Here is a 27,121-nt window from a genome sequence, read left to right on the forward strand (position 1 = left end):
TTATATTGTTTTTCCGGGCAGCTATATTCAGCGCGAGCTCTTTAAAAGCTTCACCCTGGTTGATGCAAGGTTAAATAAGGTCAGGGGTAATAAAAGCGAGGAGAGACAATGAGGTGCAGTTTCCAATTAGTCCAGAGTGGAAAGAGTACAAGAATATCACAACTACGTAAAAGTTCCGTTTTTGTTAACATTTTACATAGGAAGAGTAAAGTCTTTAAAACTGCAAAATGACAGTGAAAAATACTTGGTTTAAAGTAGGCTACCTAGGGGTTTGGGCTGAAAAGCAAAATATGGGCTCTTTAACTGTGCATAGCACAAACGAGAATATAATTCACCCACCAGGTTACAGGAAAGGAAAAGGAAAACGTAATAAAACAGAAAATTTTGTGTAAAATTTAGAATTATCCTCTGGCTGTGAGTGAACACACCATCACGATGTAGTCTGAGCCACACAACTGGCTGGTTTCAGGAAGTTATCAGAAAGACAAAACTTCTTTTTGACATTTTTTGTTTCTTACTGTACTGTGCATTACTAATGGTATGTTTGGGCCAAAAATAAAGGCTGCATCGAGTCGTGCACGTGGCAAGTAAGCTGAGGGCACCATCAGGTGAAAAGGAGCATTGACACAGTCCAGGTCGTGCTCTGGATGTCCTTGCACAGTACCGTGGGCATGGGGGAAAAAAATCTGTCGAAAACCTAACAGAGTCCACACCTGCGTCAGCGTGTCAAACTTGACTCTGGCCACCCTCACATTGTGGCACATTGGGTCCCATGATGAATCCTTAGCACCCTACATACCTAAAACTTACACACACAAGTGTATCTACGTAATCAGTGCAATTTAAAAGGTAGCAAAGTAGAACACTAACCTCAAAAGCGTACTCAGGTAAAAGTCAAATTTGGCAAATATTTTTAAAACCTTAAAAAAAGTGAAAGATACACAAAGAAGCAGCTCAATTAACCAAGTAAATAAAACATAATAAGTAGCCTTTGTATGAGAATGTAACTTTCCACATGTGCAATAAGTACTTGAAATTCAGCCAGTATGAATACAGATACATTTTAGTTAAATGTGGTGGTAATTTGAACATTCTCAATTGTACTAACACAGGTTTTAACGGTTTTCTCCATGGATTAAAGACATCAGTTAGTCGAGTTTAGCTGCCACAAAGTATCTACATTAAAATCTGTCTAACATTGTTAATATCAGTGTCTTCTATATGTACAGTATGTTGATGAAGAAACACAAGATTTCTACAGCTAAAGAAGTACAGCTGCAACTAGATTTTTTTTAAATCATAAATTTTTGGATTGCACTCTTTTTTATTCACACAACCCCTTCAACAGATTACCTAGATTTCTACATTTTGGAGAAAATTGAACAAAGATAGATTCATCTGTAGGCTGAAATTTCTGTGCAATGCATTCTGGATGTGATGTCATCTAGTCAAGTTGTTCTCTTTCCAGTTACTTTCTCCTCACTGCCCTCTTTACTAAACCCACACTTGGTTTTAAAATTAAAACGCTTTTGGAGATGAAACTATATAGGAAAGAGAACGAGTTTGATTACTTGGAAAATCATATATTTCTTTAAAGCTATATTACCTGAATCTTAGAGTTTGAAGAAATAGACCTGGCAGCATGACATATACTTGGTCCCAAATTATTATGTACATACTATTTTTGTTTATTTTTTTTCCTACATAGTCTATATAATTGGCAGTCAATAGGATTTGTAGGATTTTTTTCAATATATTGTAATCTGGAGTTTATTCAACAAAATTACCAATGATGACGATGGCAATTTTAAGCAAACTAACTTAAAATGTAGTGTTCCAAATTATTACGGAAAAACAGAGTTTCAGAACACTCAATAGTTCCAAAAGGATTGAAAACAGAAATCTGTTTGAATGTTTTGCATTAGGAGGTAATTTCTCTTCAATCAAAGCTATATGTCCATAACAGCCATGGCTTCAGCGGGATGTTTTGCAGCATGGGATGGTGTGTTGTCTTGCATGAAAATTATTTTGTGCCAGAAGGCACTATTCTTCTTTTTATACCATGGCAGGAAATGGGCAGTTAGGAACTTCACATATTTTGCTGAGGTCATTTTCACACTTTCAGGCACCTTTAAGGGGCCTGCCAACTCACTTCCTATGATTCCAGCACAAAACATCACTCCACCACCTCTTTGTTGATGCATGGTGGCCATCCACCAACCATCCAGAACTCCATCTGGACCATCCAGTGTAGAACGCCATTCATTACAGAATAAAACTGTTTGAAAATTAGTCTTCATATATTTCTGAGCCCACTGCAATTGTTTCTTCTTGTGGGCATGTGTTAAGGGTGGTTGAAATACAGCTTCAGGCACTTGTGCAAACCTTTGCAGGATCCTGCATCCAGAGGTTCTTGGGACTCCAGAGGCACCAGCAGCTTCTAATACAGGTTTGCTACTCATCAGTAGATTTTTCACAGCTGCTCTCAGAATATGATGAATTTGCCTTACAGAAATTTTCCTTAATCAACTTTATCTGAACAAATCCATCTTCACTCTGAATTACACTCCTCTGCGCAATCTTTACACAATCTTTTCACAGTTCAATGATCTCTTAATCTCTCATTAAATATCCAGTGTTTTTAAACCTTTCGCAATATACTGCACTATTTCACACTTTCCATCAGCAGAAAGATCTTTCTTTTTTCCCCATAAAACCTGTGACTTGCTTAACAATGAGGAACAACTTTTTTAGGTAGTGTCTCTTTAATTAGGCTCAACTGGCAAACTAAAGAACAAACCTGTCTGAGACTGATGTCAATGATGGAAACTGACAGGAGAAGCAGCACAATTTAAAATTCTAATTGAAAAACTAAAAATCACATGCTTTTTTAAATTAGAATTGTATTTGCATAATAATGTGGAATACAGTCTATATCGATACTGCTCTGTATTTTGGGATAATTAACCTTAATCTTAGTTGAAACTATGGTCATAAAATGTACACCAAAACAAACAATGAATGCTACTAAAAAATTAACCAAACCATATCACTTTATACTTAATAAAAGATGAATATCCAGGAAGATTTATTTTTACAGCTTAGAATTTTATTGCATGACAAAAAGGGCAAGGGGGAAGTGAAACTTAGACAGTTTTACCATCTGATAATTTAAGAAAAAAAAAAAAACATCTAGAATCTTCATTATCAAAATTTGGAATAAAGAATTAAGAAACACAGTTAAGATATGCTGGAAAGTATTACAGGTTTTTTTTTTCCTAATCGTAAGGAAAATCCATTGAGTGAGCCAATAACTAAATGTGTACATGCTGTAAAGTGTGATTTTGCTGCTCTGGTGTAATCTATCCATGTGCCTCAGACAGTTAAATCCTTGATGCTGAGAGCTTTGTTTCCTAAAGATTAACAATTCATGATTTATGATCCTGGAGGCACATCGTGTTTGGACATTTTTGCTCCAACAAATACGTTCACTCATCTTTTTTTACATCCTGACATAACTCCTCCACGCTTGTAAAAGTTTGAGCAGAGGGGAAGATAAGCAGCCAAAGTGAAAGCCAGGTGGGGAGAGGTTGGTACTTGCTTGCTGTAACAGATGCCAGCAGAGCGTCCGTGGCTGCAGGAGAAAACAGAGCTGCTGAGAGAAGGAAGAGAAGGATGCACCGCCTGCTCTCTGTCCATCTCTCCACTCCCTCTCCAACAAACATGCGATACGCTCCCCAACAATCTCATCTCTCTGTCGATCATTCATTTCTGTTTTCAGCAGGTTATCTCCGGGGCAGCTGGAGAGAGGGTCTGTTGCTATGGTTACCGCTCCAGCTCCTGGATGGAGCCCAGGGTTGTAAAAGTGAAGAGAAAGAGGCTGTAACAAGCAAAGTCTGTTCCTTCCAAGTCCAAGATTTAATGGAAGGGGTCATGAGGGGGAGACAGTTGTCAGAGCCAACATTTGAACTCAACTACGGCAAGATTATTTCTAAAGGGATGGACCCACCAGACTATCCCTGTAAATTTTAGCCTGACTTAGTGTGTGATTTTGAAGGGGAGTAAATGGGTTTCAACACCACAAAGCACAAGTTGAGTTTGAGGCACGCAAAGTGGGTCAGAGAAAGCAAAATTCAGACAAAGAGGAAACAAAAGGAAGCAGCCAAGACCGTGGATGTTGTTTTATCAAGTTCATTTTGTCGCCGGTTCTTTCCCCCTCTCCAAAATACACTATTACATCATACAGGGCATGGGAAACTTCCCCAAAGCAACACTCAGACGCAGAGTGTCTCGCTTATCTCTTATTGCTGACTGCACAGAGATTCATCATCAGCTGAGGATCGTTCCAAAACAACACATTTTCTGTCTCAACTTAAAAATAAACCATGCAACGAACAGAAGACTCAGAGATTGTAATCTAAGTAAAGAATAAAAAAGCTGTTTTAACCAAAACAATTTCATAACAACATTTTGACTAAAACTTCAGTCCCACTGAATTGTTATTTCTCCCCCTTGTTTTTGGCAGTACTGTTGACATTATAGTAGCCTCATCCTACGGTTAGCAAAGTTGACATGATGCACATTTACTTGAGAAAATGTAGAAAATCAGCTTGACATTAAACACAACCTCAAAAACCAAACTTGGATTTCCCGCTCTCTTCAACTGTCTGTTTTGGATGAAAGCAGAGTCATGTCTAGGAGATCTTTGAAGCCGTCTTTGGCGGCCATGGCTGTTGGAAATAAAGAGTAAAAGAAAGAAGAAACCAAACGAAAGGGCCTCTTTTTATGGCAACCACAAACATGTTTTATTCACATGAATGTATCTTTCACAGACACAAAATGGGGAAATAAACAACTTCAGGGCTTCCTTGGTATTCTACAAGCAACTGGTACTGTCTACCACTGGCACCATCTCTTCTATTTCATGGTCTTCTACCTCCAAAATTAAAGCCCTGCAAGTATTTTTGCTATGCTGCAATTACATAAATCAAACAAACAAACAAAGCTGGGTGGAAAACAAGCTGAGGAAAGTAAAGAAAAGCAGGGATCACAGCTGGGAGATGCAGTATGGACCAAATCATGGAGAGTGACAGTGAACCAGATTAGTTTCAGCCAAGAGTCGTTGTCCTCAGCTAAATCTACTTTCCACTGCAGTTCATCGTGACACGAGGAAAAAAAAAGCACAGCACTGTTTGTTTGAGGTGGGATTCAGGGGTTTTACAGACCCCTCATGGGGGCTTTTAGGGAGTTAGCCAAGCAGCTTTACTCCAAGTGTCTCCACTGTTTTCCAAGGTTGATGTAAACAAGCACCTCTGTTGATGAAGTGGCAGGGTGAAGGTCTGCCTAAGCACTATCCTCCCTGGATAGATTATAATCCCGATGTGTATTCTGTGGTGGGCCAGGTCCTTCAAGTGGTGAAAACAACAGAGAGACCACAGCTGATTTCATCCTATCAGGGTCTTTTAAGTTCTCTGTTCACATGGTTAAATCTGGTTGGCAACTGTTTGAAGGGGGAAATAAAAAAGGCTTCTTCCCTGTGTTTCATCAGTGTTCGTTAAAAAAGCATTCAGACTTGATTGCTTTTCAGACAGTAAGCAGTTGTTGACCTCTTGATGTTCAATCGACTGGTAAGTGATGTAACGCAGAATGTCGAATCAAATGGGGTCCTCAGGTGGCCACGGACGTGACAATCTGCACCACCTCACCATTCTCACCCTGGATGGCTCCCTGGATGGCCTCTTTCACTTCCATGTCTGCCTGAAGGGCCGGGGCCAGTTCAGCAGCCTGCAACACAGAAACCTGTATGTAGCATGTACTCTTTATGCAGCAAAAGGGTTTTAATAGTTCAGTGACCAGAGAGACAAGGGTGCTCTCAAAAACCACTTTAATAGGTATACTTATTCAAGTGCAAATATCTAATCAGCACATCACAGGGCAGCAACCGATTCATTTAGGCAAGTAGACATGGACAAAGTTGTTTGCTAAAGTTTGAGCTGAGCATTAGAATCGGGAAGAAATTGATACAAGTGACTTGAATATGCTGTGGTTGTTAGCAGGGATGCACAGACACTGATACCAGTATCAGTGCAGTATAGTTGTTGGTGGTCTGGCAAACTTTCGTGACGCTTACAACTTATTTTATTACCATTTGAATCTAGCTGTCGAAATCAAGACTCAAACATTTCAACAATCTTCTCTTGTCCAATTATGGTGAATCTGTTCAAATTTTAGCCTCGGTTTTCAGGTGTTAATTGACAAATGTGGCCATTGGTGATGCTCTGTAGCCCATCTGCTTCAAGAATAATTATGTGGTACTCTTCTGCATGCCTTGATTGTACTGAATGGTTATTTGAGATTTTTAAAGACCCTTTTAAGACAGGGACTGAGAAAAAATGATACCACTTTTTGCACATTAAATGGTCAAAAATGACAGGCATAAACGTTTTCTTTGTACACAGGACCAGGGCTGATTTTATAATTTAATGAACTGCTTATCAAATGTCAAATGGTGTAGGGCTAAGAGATTTTTGGTCATCAACGCCCAACTTGATGATTTCTGGCACATCTAATGCCTTCATCCTTTCAATACGCTGTACGGTGATATTTGCACTTTTTAGTGGGTGTGCTGAGCTGATCATAGACAGTTAAACTAATAAAAAGCAGATTGTGGAGAATCTTTGTGCAACCATTTGTCAAGGAAGATGTTCAGAATTGTATAAGGTTGACTAGAAAATCAGGACTGGATAAAAACATGTTTTAGTCAAAGTGCCTTCTAAAATCTAAGACTCTTTAAGGCTTTTTATGTCTTTCAATTTCATAATCTAATCTAAGGCTATTGAGGACTTTTCAAGGATCTTCAGTGACCCTGGCATTGATTGCCGCCATGCAATTAGCTGATTAGATATTTTTGTTAATGAGCAGTTGGACAGGGGTACTTAATAAAGTGGTTGTGAGAGTATATAAGGAAGATAAATAGCTGTGGAAAAAGGAGCAGAGAGACAGGTGAAGAAACATGCAACAAGTGTTGAGCTTTTTTTGTTTTGATATCCTTTGACTGTCTCTCTGGTTGGTGTCAGACAGCATGAGGTTTTGTGCATCTAAACTCTTAACTACATGAGAAGTTCATGACTCAGTCCTAGATGATGACCATGAGAAGTGACTCATTCCTTCCTCGAATGCACGCCAAAGGTTCCCTCAAACACACCTGCAGCATTTAATCCTCCCCTCAGCTCAGCATGCTGTCACTAGACAACAGCACAAAGCGAAGAACAGCTGCTCCACAGCAGCACAAACAACACAACACATGAGGCAAACACACCGGCAGAAAAAAGTCTAAGTTAAACTAATATCTATCAATGGTTTTTATTGACAAAATTAAGTACTGGACATTTTGAACTGGCCAAGATCTCCATGTGTAAACATGATAAACTGGCTAATTCCTGAAAATTACTCTCAGAACACGGTGGTAGGCCTTTAGCCCAGATTTCATACCAGAGCTCTAAATGAATAACAATACAAGAAAGTCAGTCTAACACAAGCATGCACAACTGCCCTCTGCATGAAAAAAACAACAAAGTCACTCAGTGCCTTTATCTACATTGTGTAATGGAAACCATTAAATAAAGAGAGAGGGAAAATGCAGAGATGAATAAATACAAAAGTCTAAGTAATTTTTGAAGAATTTCTATAAATGCTTTCACATGTCTGGAGACAGATGAGAGCAATTCACTCCATTCAACACTTTTCAGAAAAGAGAGAAGGAATGTGCTAACCTTTGAATGAACTTCAGACTGACAGTCAGCAATGTTTACATGCAGTGACATCAAAACTACACTGTGATAACAACCCAACCTGGATTAGTAATCTATTCCAGGCTTCTTGACTCAACCTGTGCAATATGTCTTTACATAACAAACTGATTTTGATGATGTCAGTTCTATTCTTGCTCCTTTTTGACTTTGCAGAGATTAAACGGTACATATTAGCTCTATGGCTGGATGTTGGACATATAGATTGGTGGGTTATCATTTCATCATTCTGTTTCTTAGCAACAGCCTTATCATGGGCCTAATATCTGGCCAAAGCCTGCCTCTGATGAGTCTCAATCAACAGACAGATCATTGTTAACCTACAGTTATTCTGTCCATGTGCCCTCACTGAACCCAGAGCCGATGACTTATCAGACCTCTGGCCAACTTCGCTGAGTTGTGATGAAATCTGTGTACAATCAAACAAAAGGAAAAAATGACCTCTTTGCAAGTCTTAAAAATCACTTCAAACAAATCAGTTAAGTAAACAAACAGTTTGATTGCTCCCTGTGCCAAGCGGCATGGAGCACAGACCTTTGAAATACACTGCATGGTGTAGAGACCACTTTTATTCCTGTGAAGACTGAAGGGGTATTGGTGTGAATCAGTTTGGTTTGATCCAAACCAAAATTATTGATCAGTACTGGGTGCTTAAATCACCACAGGAATAGACCAATTACCTGGACAACTACGAACAACAAACAAAGAAAACGAGACCAGGTCATACTGAGAGGGCAAAGTTTGAAATGGCAAAACCTGAAAATATACGCACGGTTGATCCTAATTAGTTTACTGCTTGTTTTGAAGAGAGGCAAATATGATCAATCCCACGACAGAGTCTGCAGGGAGATCTATAGCAGGACATGGCTGGTGTTTTACACAGCCATTATTCATTTGAAGTTCTCTTTTGTTTGTCCAATAACACAACAAAGGCTTTACTCACATGAGGGCTAAAGCGTAAAAACCTTCAGACTCAAGGGAATGATGTTGTGAGGAAAAAAGGACAAAATATTCAACAAAATGCAGAGAAAACAATGGTTATATGCTGTTCTTTTAGATTCTTTACAGGGCTAACCTGACCACTTCAAAGACCTCTGCGCTGTGTGTCTGTGCACCATCCTGACTCCACATGTGGCTGCTCTTTAACAAGCTCAATCATCACAGGGTTTCAGCCTTACTTCTATGCAGCTTGGCTAAATAGCAGAAATAACACTAAGATTTATATTTCATCACTATAATAATAATAACAAAAATATAGTTTGATAAATTCTTCCTCATTATTGACACTAATCACTGAGTATTGATACTGATCAAAGCTGGTCAGCCGCACTTTGATTTCCCACAAGAACAGAGTTCAAAAGGTAACATTTGAAACATGAAGAATTCCCAAAATTATGTAAAAATTTAATGAGGCCCCAAACATGCTCAGAAACTCAAGAAACTTTGCACACACCTCTTACAGTTTATTCCAAAGTACACGGCAGAGTATTTTCCCCATATGTATGTAATTTTGTAGGCATATTTATCATGTCCAACTGCAAAATACTCCAGCCTTCCCAAACTCTAAACTAAAAAGGTAGCCCAGTGTTTTGATATAATATTGAAATCTTTTTTGCCTATTTCCAGTGGTCTTTCATTCGATCCATTAAAAAGTTGGCTTACAACTTTACGAAACCTGAATGAAAAACGTCATTCACATCATGTACAAAAAAACACAAACAGAATGGCCATGGCAAGCCCTCAAATTAGCATGTTTCATCAAGAAACAGGAAGTAATACACATATAACTTAGCTGTAGATGCTTCACTCCAACCCAAGCTTTACATGCATGATGAGGTCCCCAGCCTGGACACAATAATATAGCTATACTCTGTACTTATTATATCTACCTACTGGTGATAGATTTTGCTTATTTTCCCCCAGAGAAATACATTTCGTAAATGGTGTCAAGGATGAGATTGTATAGTGTCAGCAAGTTGTACCATACTACTTCAGGATTTGCATAGTTATGAATGTCTCGAGGTGCAGTGGTGTTTGGCTGTTCTTTGGTATGACAGTTTTTGAAAACAGTGTAATTATGGGGCTCTGACTGGCACTGTTAGCATAAACAAAGGGGCAAGGAGAAGATCTGTGTATCTGGCTCAATTTCATAAGACATACAAACAAAAATGACAAGCACAAAACAATGCTGATGTATTAATAGCAGATGGATCATAATATAACTCTTTAGTTCATTCAAATAATCCATTTGACACTTAATAGAGTCAAACTGAATTTCATGGTAAAATTTAAAGTCTGAATTTACTTTGGAAAATGACACTTCTTTCAATCTATCTATCCATCCATCTAAAGATCTTTTTGACTTATTTTTTCAATAGTGACAGCCAAAGAATACATTAATTCAAAATAGGAGAGATTTCTTATCAGGAAGAAAAGGTGCAAATTTTATTGCCGTTAGTGGTATTTGTTGAAAATTCAAGGATTCATATGTTCAGGTGATGCTTTGAGTATGAACTTCACCAACACTGAAAACTGGTCTGTGTATTGTACAGGAAGAAAGAGGATGGGTTAAAAACTAAACATGTGTTGTGGGGCTGATTTAAAACTTTATTTGGGCCTGTTTCATCTCAGATGATAGCTGTATATTGACAGCTTGGATTACAACTCAGCAACAAACAAACTGTGTTTGTGCACATGTAAAAAACCTGAGAAGTTAGTATTTTTGTTTCCCTAGTGTGTGTTGTTTTACCTGTACAGCAGCTGTGTGATCTGCAACAGGGGCTAGTTGAACGTACTGCACTTGGATGTCAGGGGGGAGAGAGGAGCCTTCCACTGCTGTAGCTCCGCCATCAGCTGACGCCACAGCTATGAGCTGGGCCCCACGCAACACCTAGAACAGATAGAGGAAGGCAAAGAAATTCAACCAAAAGCTTTTTTTTTTTTTTTTCAAATCAATTCTAAACATTAGCCACATCAAGTGTGAAAATAACCATCTGTCAGCCAATAGAGTAACCAAACCCCAGAGTTTGAGCTGAGGTACATCCACCTTGGAAATAAAGAAATGACTTTAGAACATCATGGGGAGGGCTGGGGGAGAGAGGGGTGATACACACCTAGTCCCTCCTTCCTGCTGTCCCTTATCAGCTACAGCATTATTCAGTCTATGTTACTGTTCAGATTTGATTATTAGCCATACACTTACTACTGCCTAGGTTGGAAACAACAATAAATGATCAAGTAGAAGAAACAAGTGTGTGTATTACCAACATTTTTTGAGGAAAAAATGTTCATTGCAATCTCAGAAACAGCACGAGATTACCTGCAATCTTAGAGTGACACAGCCAGTGTTAAGTGTTTGAAAGTAACGCCTTACTGTAATCATATTATAACATTTGGCTGGACTTAGTAATAACGTGTTGCTGCTGCTAACTCAGTAATCACTTTACTGTTACTGTAAAATAATAAGCTTGTTACCTGCATTACTGTAAATCTCTCAACTATATGTAAAACGGGAGTACGGATAAAACAAATCAAGCGCCCCTTTCACACATTGATTCAGGTGAATAAAACATTAGCTTGAGTTCACGGAGGAAGGAGAGGGAAACGGCAAAGTAGAGATAAGGCTGTCTTTAAATGTGCTGAGATATGAACACTATTTTGCATATGTTTCGCAAAAGGTAAAGATTTTAACAGTGAAGAGTAAACTGCGCTAAGGTCAGAAACAAGTCAACTACAAAGGCAGCACGCTAACACAAAGCTAGTAAAGTCTATGTTAAAGAGCTACAGGTAATCAAAACAGCTGAGATAACTAGACTTGTGGCAGTATATCAGGGTTCCTGCAGATCCTTAAATAGTCTTTGGCCGGCCACAAACTAGACGATTTTTTAATCTAAAACAGTTTTAAAACCGTGAGAGACCTCAGACTTCAGGACAATTTCCAAAGATTTTTCATCTTTAATCCTCTGAACGCACACACTAGATGACTCAGTCAGACTGTCAGATGTCTGTCGATACTGTCTTGCTGTCTCTCCACAACAAGCTGTTCTGGAGTGTGTTACAGGTGCAGCAACAATCATAGAACAGGGGAAAGATTCAGGATGAAATCCTGGCTGTAATTAAGGTACAGTTGTATTTAGGGTTGTGAGCAGTGAAAGTACGTGCGATTCGTCTGGTGACGCTACCCGGTGTGCTCAATCTCATTGGTTGTTGTGGATACTATGTCAGCGGCGCTACGACCTAGAATCGTAAATATCGATTCAGAGTCTAGGAGGCTACGACGCGATTTGGAGCAGTAAATGAATCATGTTGACACCACACACATGCAGACTACTCAGACAAATAATTGTTTGCGATGAGGCTCCAGTTTGTATATGCCCCCAAAATCGTCAGGGAAGTCAAATCTTGGCTAAAATCGGGCTTAAAATCCTGTAGTGCCGGCCTTAGTTTTAAGCAGGCACTTTGAGTAAGACATGTCCTTATCCAAACTGTGTTTTCTAGCCAACCTTACATGATCATCATGACAATCATCTTCCCCTGCAATTTGTTGCATATGTTCTCCATAATTCAGGGAATTCAGTGTTGGATGTTCTAAATTTCCTGAAGGAGGACCCTAGACCCCTCTCTGATTTTGTCTGACTCACCGTGATTAAATACACTCTGTACTGTGGAAAAACACCAGTCCAGTTCTCTAACATCAGGGGTACCAGGTTGCCCACTTTAAAATTTCTTGCAGCCCATCCTTATTTTAAAAAGTCTTTCCTGACAAAAAGCATTATTTGGCTTTTTTATAGTTAAACTGTTTAGAATCAGCTCAGCACACCTGTTTATCACCAAAAATGTGTAATGATTAATAACAACATACCGTATATAGATTGAATAGAAGCATTAAATGTGCCAGAAATCAGGAATTTAGAGTGTTTATGACCCCCAAACCTTTTTCCCCCTATATCATTTGATATTTCATAGACAGTTCATTAAATAAGAAAACTGAGTCATGGTCTAGTTTAGCAAGAAATCTCATGTCTGTCATTTTCGACAGTTTAAAGTATAGAAAGTGGTATACATTTTTCCTCAGTTCAAGTTGTAAAAAGTCTCTAATTAGATTTCTAGAAGAGTGCAGGAACCCTGATATATGGTGGAGGAAAGTTAGTAACAGAAGATCTCAGGTGACAAGGATTAATGCAAATGTATTGTAACTAGTAGTGTGACTAGTTACTTTTTGATGTGAGTAACTGAGTAAGTAACCTCTTACTTTTTTAGAAAGCAACTACTTACGTGTAATGGATTCCTGTTTTGAGGAATTACCCCAACACTGGACAAGCAACCTCTCTGATTGGTTGATCTTGCTCTAGGAACTTCTATATTTTCCACTTCAGTCATTTTTCAACAAAAGAGAGTTTGAATGGGGGACTAATGTTATATAGTCATGTGAAGGACACAAGTTCGTATATTATATGCCTTGTTTCAGAAAAACACTGTTTATTCTCCAGCAACAGCACTACATTACCCACAATTCTAAAGTCTCTGATTGGTGAAGACAATAATGTCTACTGTCTGCTGCTATGAGTGAAGATTACGGTTGGGGAAAAGTGGGTGGTAGCTGTGGTGATGAAAGATGACTCCACATGTCACCTGCCACCAGATTTGCCAGTAGAAATTTAAAAAAAGAGACAGTAGCAATAGACAGTTGAAACCTGTAGCTATGCACATTTTCAATAAAAAAAATATTGTATTTAAATAAATGTCAAGATTCAAACCCCAACACTCATCTGAGAAAAAGTGGTTTGAGGGTTTATTTACTCTTTAAAAAGAAACTCTGATTGGCCTTTCCGTAATGTGAAAGAGTCAAATAAAAGCAAACAGCAGGAGGCCTCATTCATGTCCTATTTGATGTGTTTATGTTCATGTTTTGATAAAAGCCATCATTGTAAACAAGTATGGTATTAAACAGGAAGAGTCACACGGGGTATCGGAGTGTGGTAAATAAACATTTCACTCCTGCTGTTTTCACATCTTCTTATCCTGCATTTTGTTTTTACATCAAGTCGGAATGAAACGTTATGATCCGTTCAATTCAATTTACAAGTTTTCTTTTCTTAGGTTCCAGAACACGACGTTCTTTTGAGAGTCATTTTTTCCTGGTTTGTTTAATTTAAGTAATATTTCTACAAAGATATAAAGAAGAAGTTGGCAGAGAATCCTGAGTCATCGCGAGGGGATCCTAATCTACCCACAGAATTGAATGTCAGCCAGGCGACATCAGAGCTCTGCGGTTCTGATGCTCTAATTACAGAGCAGACTGGGGCAGCTGGTGTGTTGTTGGGTATTCCTATAGTTTGTTGAGGCTATGCCTATAGATAGACTGCAACCACAAACACAAAAAGGAAAGCATGTGTGTGTTTATATGAATAGCTCACACACATATGGTCGGGGATTAGTGGAGCACTGCTGTTAATTTGAATAGCTCATTTCCCATGTGACAACAGACATACAAATTAACATACAATCATGCTGTCATCGGGGACACAGAGAAAGACAGATGGGGGAAACATTCACTCAGTTTTTTGGTTCTGTGTGTTTGTTTTAATCAGAGAAAGGTCAGAGACAACACTAGCATCCTCCAGTGTGGCCCACAGCTGTCCAACAATAACCGTTTTAAAGAGGAGCCATGAAATAAAAGGCATTCCAGCATGAGCTGACAGTATGGTCTCATTTGATTTTTCCTGGTTTCACAGCCTTGAACTGAACACAGATCTCTTTCAGCATCTCCTGTCTGCCAGGTTTCATATGTATGTTGTCTTTGTGTGCTTTCTCTATGATGTTATATGAGGTCTCAGTCTTCCTTCTTCCAGCTGCATTTGGTGCTGGGACTGGCATAGGCATACTCTGCAGACATTAAAAATTTTAAAGAGAACATGCAAGCCTGAAGAAAAACCCAAACCCTCACAAACCACAATTACAGATGATGTTTGTTGTCCCCTAACCCTTTCAATCCCAGAGTCCCACATTGCCTCCCAGCCCCCAGTCAGACCCCAGCTTTGAAGTTTTGAGAAAGCGACATGCAACAAAGGTTCAGTTTACCCGCCACCACCAAAACCCGACGTCTCACATCATCATCATCATCATCGAGAGAACTTTGCCAGTTTCACCACAAAATCTGCTGTTTCATCACCATAACGTGCCAGGCCCGGGTGAGCCGATGGAAGCTATTAGTTAAAAGGTCTGCCTGACTCATCTGATCAGACAACCAGGATGCTTCAAGACCAGGCAGCCTTATAAACCAAAGACTGTTAGACGATGGTTAAATGAATCAGTGTTTGATCACCCATAGAACATTCCAGATCATTTAAGCGTTAGCCTCAAGGACTGGTGTTACGAGTAGTCAGACGGTAAGAGAAATAGTTTAACGAGTTGGAAAATTCACTGTTTTGATTTTATGCTTCGGTCAGGAGGGGAAATAAAAACCATCCGAATGTTGAGTGGCTAAATTTGAGGCTGGAGCTAGCTGTCAGATGGCCTAACTTTGCATGAAGAGTGGGATCACACACAAACAGCTAGCCTGGCTCTAATTAAGGCTATTTGCACAAATGTACCCCAAAGGTTTATAGAGAATATTAGGACAGGCTCCCCTAAAATCTTACCTCGTCTGTTCTAAATGCACAATAATCACACCAGTTGCCCTCCAGTTGTTTAGTATAAATGTTATTATCCATTCCCACTGGCTTGTGGTGAGTTATCCTGAATATGTCCTTCTGAGGTCGTTTATCATCTCACCCTGACTTCACACAGAAATTGTTCTATGAGTTCACTAGAAAAGCACTTTTAGCTCTCCTTCTGTTGTACAAAACTGAAGCCAGAATATCCCTGAAACAGGGGCTTACATACTGAGCTAGTGGTGTGATATAGAGCCAAAACACGCACATTCATTTTATGGGTTCACTCGTAAGCTCTGACCAAAGGATTTGATTGGCCGAGTTGCATCACATGGGACAATCTATACTGTCAAGCCAAGAAAAGCTGTGCCATTTAAAACAAACTCACGTCTGTGCTGTTTCAAATGGAAACGCACAAGAATTAGCATGTTAATAATTTATATTACCCTGCCTATAAAGGGGGACCGGCCCTTATTTGTTGGTGTGGACATTATGGACAATGACCACAGCTGTAATATGGGGGCTGGCAGCAGTTCACATTACTTGCATTTAAGCAAAATTTCACTACAACTACAAAAGTGTCTTATATTGGACTTATTTCAAGGATTTTTATTTTCATTTTAACCTTTATTTAACCAGATAAAACCCATTGAGATCGAGCTCTCTTTCACAAGGGTGATCTGGCCAAGGATATTTGCACACTTCATATATAATAGATACAATACATTGCTCTACAATGTATATCTATTTTTTTTTTCTTTTTGCATTTTTTAAGTTTTTATCATAGCATTTCACATAACACAGGCTATTCATGTCTGTGTTGCTTTAACAGGTCTTTTGTTTTTTTTGTCTCATATTTAATACAAAACAGGCTGTACCAGCTATTACAGGTAGTTACTGATAACACAAGATGGAACAAAGTGTAGGCTGCACAGCTGTCAGTTAAAAGTAAAAAATTAGGGAAACCTACAAGATTCAGACTGGAACTTTGTGCTTTTTTTTACAAATAAACCAAACCTGTACCAAACCGTGACCCAAAAAGAGAGGCATGAACCAAACAATGACGCTTGTGAACCCCTATACCCCTACTCAAAAGGCAGACAGTTGACCCTATTTGCACTTGTCAACACACCTTGTTGTGATGATACCAGACCAGAAAAGATAAGCCTGTTAACAGAATTAAGCTCAGGTTTGGAGATATACCCACTTACATGTTGTGGAAGAAGATGGCTTCAGTGAGCTGATGGCATCTGTTTAGCTGGAGTAAGCCAGCATCTTGGCTAACAATGGATTCAAGAGTGGAAGGGTATTAAGAAGGGTTAGGGCTCAGCATTAGTTCATGCAGGACAAGTTGGTAGTCGTACACCAAGCCATGATCAGCTGACAGCTAGTTGATCCTAATTATTGCTTCCAATCTCCCACAGCCAAACACAGCTCTTTCTCTCAACACTGTGGTGTAGTTACATGAAGTACTTCTCACTAATCCCTGCTTGCATTAATGCTAATGCATCCCCCTGCTGCTGCTGGCAAAGGTTAACCTCCTCCACCCCAGCCTCCTCTATATGGCATAGCTTGTTGCACCCTCATATTCACATTCATTCAACTATGGATTCATTGCTGCTGAACTGATGTCATTGTATTCAGTAGGCATTGTCATAAATGTATTCATCCATATGGGGGTTTCCTGCTATGCGCTCACTGGAAAGGCAAAGCATGCATGCTACTTGACTAACACAGGGTGCATCTTTGACCCCATGTTCCTATTGACAAGAGGAAGCACAGGCGGAATTGGCCCAATGACCTAAACTGGAGCAAGTTAGCAGGGGGCGCTTCATATTTTGGCTTCACTCCAAGATGGCTGCTCTATGTCCATTTTTATACAGTCTAAGGATTATACATGCACCTAACTTTTCAGGAATTCAAGATAGGTTGATAATCTTGCAGTTTCAATCACTTAACATTTTTCCAAAACTGACTACTTTTCTCTATATAAATCCTAAATAGGCATCCTCTTCTAGATGCTCAATTCATGTCAACAATGCTAAATCAAACCCCTATAGATATAATCCATCATACTTGTTCTTTTTGGGAATCAAACATGGCTTCTGCCAAGTCATCATCTGTCTAGTGACTCAGCGTGAGTGTGAGTAAATTTCCCCGTGATTATGAGTCTATGCTGTCAAACTCGTGTATCTAAGTGTATAATTACGCAGTTCAAGATATGCTATGGTTGATACCCAATATCGTAAATCCTTGTCTTTCTCAATTAGATCCTCAGCCTCCATTTGAGAGCAGTTTGCATTCTCAGCTGTGAGGATCCGAACACAGAGGCTCATAAAAGCATTTACAGAGTTGGAACGATGTGTGAGATCTCAACAGCGATTACACAGGAACTTCTCGAGTCCACATCCTGTCCCACGACTCCGTACGTCAGGACAACTAATCTCCTCTGTTGCGGCGTGCTAATGTCATGCTGGTCTTGACAAGAAAGACTCAATCGAAAGAATCTGTGCCAAAGAGATGAACACCCACTGCATGAAAAAATTCCAAAAAGTATACTCAGTGGATTAATACAGTCATGTAGGGTATTTTTTTTCTGTTAGCATAAATTATCAGTTTGTTATTTATGACTGCGCTGAGGTTTGAAGTGCATTAAAAAGCCTTCTTGAGCAACATTAAGTGATTTTGTGAGCACTGATGATAATTACCTCTCATTCAGCTAATAGGACATAATCATCATCAAGCTGGTTTGCAATGATGCAAAAACAAAAATAATTACAAAATTGCACTCCAGAAAGGGAGGAAGAGGATAGTTAAGTTGAATCAACAACAAGTCAAGATTGTAAGAACAAACTGCAACACTATAAAACAAGAAGAGAAACATTTGTGGAGGCTTTCTTGGAGCACACAAGTCCCCTGACATTAAGAAACTTCACAGCTTTGCCTAAATGCATCAGAGAGCGAGGATGACTCACTTAAAATGTGGCTCGCTGTATTAGCTTTGACACAGTGAGCTCAATATGTCAGGAGCAGGAGCCATCATCTGATCTAAAGAGTATTAACTACTGCTGACCTCAAAGTTTGATGGATAGCGACCCTTAAATAGTCAGCGCTGACTGGCTGCCCACCACCATGCTAGAGGTCCAGGGTCATAGCAGACGAACAGGATTAAAGTGATGGGAAGAGCACTGAACAATCCAGACCATCTTAAATTCTCTGCAGGCTTTGCTTGCTTCCATGGCCTTGAGGATAAAAAGGGGGAAGAAAAAATAAATCTTTTGCTGATGCTGTAATGCTTTCAGTAATGGATCCGGTACATGGAAAGGAAAGGCAGAAAAATGAACAGCGGCTTGATGCAAAAAACATTCAAGACTTTTGATACTGCGAGACAACAACCGACTGCCTAAGCAACATTTTGCCTAAAGACTGGTCTGAGCTTGTTTGAGGAGTGTAGAATGTACTTTTTCTCCTTTTTTAAATTATGAAAGTACTTGTTCATGAGAAAGAACACAACAATGCTCCTGCATTCCCTTGTTAATTCTGTGTTTTGCTCCCAGAGTTTTGTTTGAATCTGAAAATGTGCCTCCGCAACGCGCATATTTTCTGCAGGCTGGTATTGATTCCCAGGCACCCAGGAGGTCTGTTAAACTCAGCTGCTCATCGGACGATGTTATGAGTCACCCGCCTTATAAGAATGTGTTTGTGTCTGAGGATGTTTTCTGAGACTTTGCTACACCCTCATTGCAATTAAGAACGCTAGAATCACCCATAACAGAAGATCCTCCATTAAGTAAAAACAACTATCCAGTCACACAGAACAGGTTTTTTCTGTGCTTAAAGGAGAAGATAAATGTGGTTCCTATCAATCTCAAAGGAATGCCTTTTCTTCTGTCAGATGTGACAAAAAAAAAAAAAAAAAAAACAGAGCAGGGGAACGTTAAAAGAAACATTTGGGCTTTGGAGTGGCTGGAACTTCCTCCCGGGTTCACAGTCGTCAACAACATCTGAATCTGCCAACACTGGACAGATGTCCAGGGAGAAATAATATCTCTGGGTGGGTAGGTGGGGTAGAGGAGGGTGGAGGAGAGGAGGGAGAAAGCATGGCTGTGACTTGGCTGTAAATGTGCCCAGAGACACAAGGATGCTCCAATTGCTTGTTTAGCGTAGACTGGGAAAACAGAAAAAGGAAGACACCAGCTAAGAGAAAGCTCACTGCAGCAATCAATACTTGGCTCTTAAGGCTTTTCTCAATCTGAGGACTGCTCTTATTTCTACAGATGCCCTAAATCCTCCATTTTTTTTATTTTGTTTGCCTGGGATGTGTAATTTCTGTTAATTTTCTTAAGCTCCCCACTTACTGAGCTCATATCCCCAGAGTTGCAAAAGCATAAATAAGCATAAAAACAGGAAATTTCATTGCAAACTGGTAAATGAACTGTATAGTGCTCTTACACTACAAATTCATACAACAATAGCAGAAGAAGCAATGAAAAGTGCCTATAAGTGGACTTTTTCCATTCATACACATTTAAGTCAATGGCTATGTCATCCTGAGCAACTGTGCCTTCTAGGGCTGTTAATATTTATCTACAGTCCTTTCAAATCTTATTTATTATTTTTTTACAAATTTTGAATTACATTTGAATATTTATGCACATTTTTTATTAATATGTATGTAAAACGTCCAGTTGCCTTAATCACCGTGTAGTTACACATTTGTCCTCTAGAGGACCCTCAAATATTACATTACAGATTGCAATGAAAAAATAATGAGCTAAAAGCCAAAGTAGTTAATGTTAATTTTTATGTACTTTTTTTAGTGCAAACAGCCACCTGCACCATTTAGAGGCCTTCAACAGGTATTTTGGTAATGATGGTCAACTTCAAAACAAACAGGTTAGAAATTAAACGTCAAACAAAAATAAATAAAATTGTTCCACTTACGGCGGTGATGACATCATGTTTATAATGAATAAAACATTTAAAAAATGTTGGTACTATCTTGTTCCTACATGTTTTAACCTAAAAACATGAGGCGACCCACATCTTCTGAAGCAAGAACAGAGCACTATCACTATCACTATCATCCCAGCCATGGAGAAAACCCTCTCTGCCCTGACGGAGGTGCCTGGGATGCAAAGGTTAGGGCCTGCCACCTGGGACAGGAGAGGATACATGGACCAGAAATGCAGAGATATTAACATGTATTTGTTCCCCATAAAGTGAATTACTTACTTACTAAAAAACCCAGAAATGTCAGAAGCTGAGATAAAACCCACAAAAATATCATTTTTCACTCCCCTACTGTGTCAAAATTCTGTTTCTGATTTGCAAGTGAATACTCATTCTTACGGCAAGATATGTTGCTCAATATTACCGATTTAATCAATCAAGACCATCTTAAATTCTCGGTGATGTGTCAGTCTCCTTTCAACTCTCTTTAAAATGCTTCCTTAAGATAAATCATTGTCCTGCTTGATCCCTGACCTCATAACCTGAGCCACTTCTTCCCATCTCCACCCACACCCTGACACTGTTTATGACAGAGCTCAGCACCTGCATCCAATCAAACCCTCCCTTGCATCCTTTGCTCTGAAAAACTCCCACCAGCAAACCAGGAGTCAGATTCAGACGAGGCTCATAGAGGTTTTATGACTAAACCATACTGACTTGAATCCTGATCCAGAACCAGCAAATCAAAGGAGGGACTGATGACAAAAATAACAGCTGTAATTAAAAGTCAGGCCCTTGAGAAACTAAATGGAAGAAAAGTCAAGCAGAGTTTCTCTCTGTTCTCTCAAAAGCAAATCCAAACTTGGTCTTCTTAATTGATGAAGGCATTTTTATGGTGTTGGTGGATTTAATGATATAAGATGATGCCTTTATCGTGTTTTCAATTATACTGTTGGATTCAAAGGAGCTGTATGATATACACAGGTTGTAAAATGCAACTAACAAAATACCACAATGCATAAAAAAGCCATCTTAATATGTCATTTGTTATATTATTAAATTTAACTAAGAGACAAACGCAGGTTGATGAATGCGTAACCCTCTCTTAAATCAAATCCAAAGTTTTCAACAAAACTCAAGTGATTCATCTTTTCCTACATTTTAAATACTAAAAACAACAGAAAATGCTTTGAAATTAATATGAAGGCTAGACATCTCCAAATGGCCTAACACTGATACTTAAAGCAGAGCAGGCAAAGCTTTAAACAATGTCTCTAAGAGAAGACTGTGGATCGAAAGTATGGAGCAGCTTTGACAGCTGTAGGTACAGAGTCCAGCTGTTCTACTTCAAGTCTCAAGTCACCTGTCAGCTTATATCAGCAGGTAAAACACTAAAGTCAATACTTCTTACTTGAAATTTGCCTGTATACAATAAACATTTGTGTAATTGTGGGATTTATTTTGCACCACATCCTTCTAAAACATTGTTAGTTTTTAGTCAATGCTGTTCAAAGGTCACACCTATGTCTAAAAAATGTAGTCTAACAAATACTAAATAAACAAAATTGTATCTTTCTACTTCTTTATGTTCAACAAAAAAAAGTAGAAGCAATGTTGAATGTGTTTGCTATTTTACTGTCATTTCCATTAAATTACAACTTTCTCTGTTTCCTCCTCTGCCAGCACTGATTGCATATTTATGTGAACCATGTGTCTCCATCTTTGTGTCGTACAAAAGTGAAGCCAAAATACCCCTGAGATAGACATTGACATAAAGTTGTGGTGACATAACTTGGATTGAAGACATGAACAGAAGGGAACTGGTGAAAACGTCAGGTTGACACTACACCCAGCACACATTTATCTAACTGATAAAATGCTACAGCCATTTCAAACTGAGTGTGTGGCAGCCACATCTTAGCAGCAGCTAGTGAGGGCTTTCAGGCGTGGGTGCTACTTCTCATGCCCTTAATATGACTGTTTCAAATGCATAATATCCAGAGAAACACAAGGCTTGCTGATTTTTTTTTCTCCTGAAAAACAGACAGATGATAGAGAGCTGTTTAACCTTGTTATGTGATATGTATGCCCACATCGATAGAATCCATTTTCAGTGTGTTTCTAGATGACCTTGATGAAGTCAGCAAGCTGGAAAGCGGTAGTCTAATAGTTATTCTCTGAACTTCAACTGTAGTTGGAGCCCCCTACATTCTTGGGCTGACATCTATCACTTGGATGGTCGGTTGGTTGATTCACATGCTCTCATTTGACGAGAATTCTGCTCACCAGTTTTGTCACACGAACACATGTGCGTGCGAGATTAATACTACAGGAGCACACAGCTGACTGATTGAGAGACACGCAGCAGGAGACAGAGAGGAGTAATGCAGTGCTGGGCAATACAGGCAGAGAGGCACACAAAGTGACGGAGAATATGTTGCGTTCTGATTTTTTTCACAGAGGTTACACTGTAAACTTGGAAATAACGTATCTTACACCCAACAGGAAGGCTGTTTGTATTGTAATGGTGCTGCTTAAAGTTCCTACTCTGCCCACTGTCAGACCCTAAACTCCTGTAGTCTGTAATTCACCGGTCGGCAAATATGTGGTACTAAGTCCCTTTATCATTGCATTACAATGTACACGTCAGCACTAGCATCTGTTACGGACAGACAGAGAGCAGTAGAGACAAGGCGATGTCTCCTGGTCATTAAGTCTCGACCAGCAGACATATTTTCCCCTTCATATGGTAAATAAACGCTGCATGTTGTCTGATATATATGCTCCTAAATGATAACAACACGGACTGAAATTAAATATTTTTTGGCTTCAATTTCAGTGGATTGTGTCTCCGTCTACCATCTATGACTGCAACTCACACTTCTTAATCTTACTAAGATAATACTTGGGATTTATTTCACTCCAAATTTGTTCATGCTAGCAATAAAAATCCAACAGAAATCTGACCAAAGTAATCCAAAAAAACAGATCAGCAATCCATCCAGCTCTATTAATCACAAAATGCTTATTCAGGCTATGATTCTAATGTTCGTCAGATTTCCTATTATAGTTCTTTACATGACAGTACTACTTTAGTTTAGTTTAAACTAAAGTAGTTCTTTAGTTTAGTTTAAACCAAGCAATCTACTCTCATATAAACACACTTGTGCCATGAGAAATTGCGGTCAGAAACATGTTTAAACCAATGGATGATGAGTACTGTCGTCCTGAGACTGCTGAGAAAGGGCTGCACTGGGCCTGTGCTGACGTTGAGTCACACTGAACACATCTGGTCCTTCTTACTCTGCCCACAAACACAAAAGCAAACAGCACTGGGGGTACCCTCCTCTGCACTGCTCCGAAATGCTGAGTAACAAACACACGCGGACACAACTCAGGATTCCCTACTCTGTGACCCTTTATCTCCTAGCCAAAATGCCACAAGGACACAAAGCAGACCACTGCTCCTTTGAAACACAATCCACTGCTAGACCTCTAAATCCAATACTGCTTACATACATCCCACTTACACTAAACATCAGCCATAAAACATCTTGTTTGTATCTTTTCATCTCTCTTTACACTCCCTTCATGCTGTGAATCACAGGAATCTCAACAACCTCCTGCAACATTTCTGAGCAGAGCAAGAAAAAGGGACAACAGAGGAACTTGGGACACAGCCAGCTGTTCGTTTCCAGCACAAATCACACTGATTTCTGGAGATCCCCCCTTACATTGTTCGGGCATCTGCTTTGTGTGTAGATATGACAGCATACCTTTACTAAAGGGTCTGTTTTCTCTGGCATAAAGGCAAAGAAGCATATAACTTCTACATCAGCATTTGTAGTACAACACGAGTTCAGAGGAGGAGCTGAGGTCAAAATACATTAATTCATGCGTTTCCTCTTCCTCTCTATGACCTCACTTTATTCCCTTATGTTTCTCTGCATTAATCCCATCCTTCTTTCACAAAATGTACAGTCTGTTCTTGTCATGGTTTCATGTGAATACATCCAAGCTGCAGAAGCTGTTGAGGGACGAGTGTAGATCTGGACTCTTGTTCTGTGACCCAGTTCTCACAATGACCATGAATAATGCATCTTGGGACAGTCCAACAGATGCACAACAGCATGTGCTGACAGAAAGGGATGGCAGAGGTTCAACTTGGGTGAGGAAGTGAGAGAGAAAGGGGACTGGGTTCAGACTCTTATAAAAGACCCTGATGGGCGGCATCCAGGTCCCTGAGGAGTAAATGACGCAGGGAAGTGACAGGATCAGAAATCTGAAAAAGTAAAGGGCCGTCTCAGAAGATGCGCCTGATTTTTCACACTGGTTTTACAGCTTAGAGAGTGATCTAAAAGCTATGAGATCACAAAACAATGGCTGTTTTGCTCATCCTTACTTGGTTATAACATTGATTTTGTTTTAGCTGCTTCACATGTACACAAAACAGTGACACTTAAGTGACAAAAAAGCAGTCCTGGCCATTTGAGCTAACTAAAGACACCACACCCTTCAGTTTTTTTCCTGCTGCACCTGATGGAACACGTTTATTTTCTGTTTGATTCACAGCTCAACCAGTCTCAGTTTTCAATCACAAACGGGACAAAACATCTTTTCCAGACAGTCTCCCTTTTTTGGCTTTCCTATCCCTATCTTTTTTCCTTTTTTCCCTCCTCCTCATCAGTTGTTTCTTTCATCTTCCAGTGCTCCATTTGGTCTGCATCAGCACTGGGTAAGATCGCAGCTCAGAGAGAGAGGCACTAGATAAGAGGCTATGACAGACAGGGAGTGCAGTAAAAGGCTAGTTATTTTGTAGTTTCATGGATCTGCCTTCTCTTTGGTCCACATAAGAGGGTTTTTATAGGCTCCAGAGAACTCTGGGTTCATTTTGTTCAGACTTTCAAGGTCAATGAAGTACTACTAAAATTGCAGTGATTGCTAGAAATCCTATGCAAACAAAACCAATCATGGCATTTAGCACTACAATTCACCTTTATAAGGCAAGTTTCATCAACTTATCATGGTGAGTCATGATGCTAGGGCCATCTGGTTGGAACCAAAAGAGACGTAAAACAGCATTTCACAAGTTCTGAAGGAAACAGGAAGTTTCACATGCTCTGGGCCACTGCTGATAGGTCAAATGCTGTGATGTCACTTTCTGTGACTGATCTCCACTGATTGGTTGAGAAAAACCATACTGGATCTACTAAATCATAGAGAGTTGGGGGGAGGCCATAATGGAAATCTACCCAAGTGACCATAAATGGTTACTTGCACCATGAAGGGTTACAGATTGGATTTGTGCTAATGAGCTGGACAAAACATTAACACTGAGACATCTAAGATAGAGGTCATGATCTAAATATTTGAACAGAAATTGATTTGGAATAAGTCATAAAGTTCATGATGCTATTATTTCATTAAAAAAATGTATGTTCCCTGTTCTTTTTCTGGTTGTAATGTGCTACCACAGCCAAATGGTGGCTGGAGGGCATCGTGCAGCTGATTGCTCCCCACAGTGTAAAACAGAAGAAAAAGGCAGGTGACAGGTATGGTAAAATGGTCCATGTGCTTTGAGATTAAGAAATGTAGACAAAAGATAAAAATGTAGAGGTGAGCATAAACAATTCTGCCACAGAGAAGATTTTTTGCAACACCATCATCACTGGTTTAAATCCATGTGTCCTGGCATCAGTATAAGAAACTAAACATCACCTGTATGTAATTAACATGAAACATAGTAATGAGGTAAAACATGTTTCTTCACTCTCCAAGTTTGATGTGTGTAATAACAACAACATAAAGTGAGTGAACTTCAGTCCATCTCAGGATTTAACACAAGCTGTGAGCTGCAATGGATCAACTTGGTTTGTCTTTAGCCCAGCGCTGCAGTGATTTGTGTTTTAACAGCTTTAAAACTTTTTAAAGGGCAGTTTTAACTGATGATTCGCTTGTTCTAAGTCCATGATGATTCAAAGAAGTGGGCCGTGGTGTTAAACAAAGTCAGGGAAACAGCTGTGAACACGATAGCTCCGTACACTCACCGGTACCTCTGCTAAAGCTAAATTAAATCAGTGATAAACAACCTTTTTTTCTCTAAGTTCTTCACAATTAAAGTCTTATTTGTTATTTTGCTGAGTGCTATTATGGAGAATGCCCACACCAGGAAATGTGGTGTTGTCAGTAGCAGTTTGACACACCTCAGCAGGAGAGAAATGAAACGTAAAACTAACAGTGCAGAAACAAATAAGAGAAAAGAGACTTATGGAATCATGTTTCTGTGATCATCTGCTCAGACATGCGTTTAGTACACTATCACAGGTTTCTGTTGGGTAGATTTTAACAGCTGAATATGGATTTAAAAGTGCTGTATCTTTTATTTTTGTAAAAGGGCAAGAAATAAAAAAAATAAAAAATTACTGTGGTATAAATTCGAGGTGATATAGGTCAGCCCCTGTCATTTTTTGATTAAATAAGAAGACTGATAAATCTCTATCCAGGTTACAGTCAGAAACAACTGGAACTTTTAGTCAGAACTGAGATCCAAAGAAAAAATTAGAGCCTGTCCACTTCAGGACATAGATTTTGACAATTAATCTCCATGGGAAAAGTACTAAAGTGTAGGAAGACACAAATAAGGCAACAATCAGAAGCTACAGCACATGTGTATAAATCAAGAGATCCTGACGGAGGTTAATGCAGCCA

The 27,121-nt window shown here is 39.3% G+C and overlaps 1 protein-coding gene across 3 annotated transcripts in view; it reads right to left on the reverse strand.

The window, feature by feature from the left end:
- Positions 1 to 4,780: 4,780 nt before the first annotated feature.
- LOC121515253 (BTG3 associated nuclear protein) overlaps positions 4,781 to 27,121 on the reverse strand; it is a 53,953-nt gene continuing 31,612 nt past the window's right edge. For 2 of the 3 annotated variants that reach the window (XM_041795925.1, XM_041795924.1), the window contains exons 12-13: positions 10,558 to 10,698; positions 4,781 to 5,784 (exon numbers count right to left, since the gene is read on the reverse strand). In XM_041795925.1, coding sequence (XP_041651859.1) covers positions 5,668 to 5,784; positions 10,558 to 10,698 — 258 coding nt within the window. In that variant the 3' untranslated portion in view covers positions 4,781 to 5,667. Of the gene's footprint in view, positions 5,785 to 8,132; positions 8,218 to 10,557; positions 10,699 to 27,121 lie in introns of all 3 variants that reach the window. The other variant, XM_041795926.1, reaches the window with a different exon arrangement.

The sequence above is a fragment of the Cheilinus undulatus genome, linkage group 9 (genome assembly GCF_018320785.1).
Source record: "Cheilinus undulatus linkage group 9, ASM1832078v1, whole genome shotgun sequence".
NCBI classification, from domain to species: domain Eukaryota; kingdom Metazoa; phylum Chordata; class Actinopteri; order Labriformes; family Labridae; genus Cheilinus; species Cheilinus undulatus.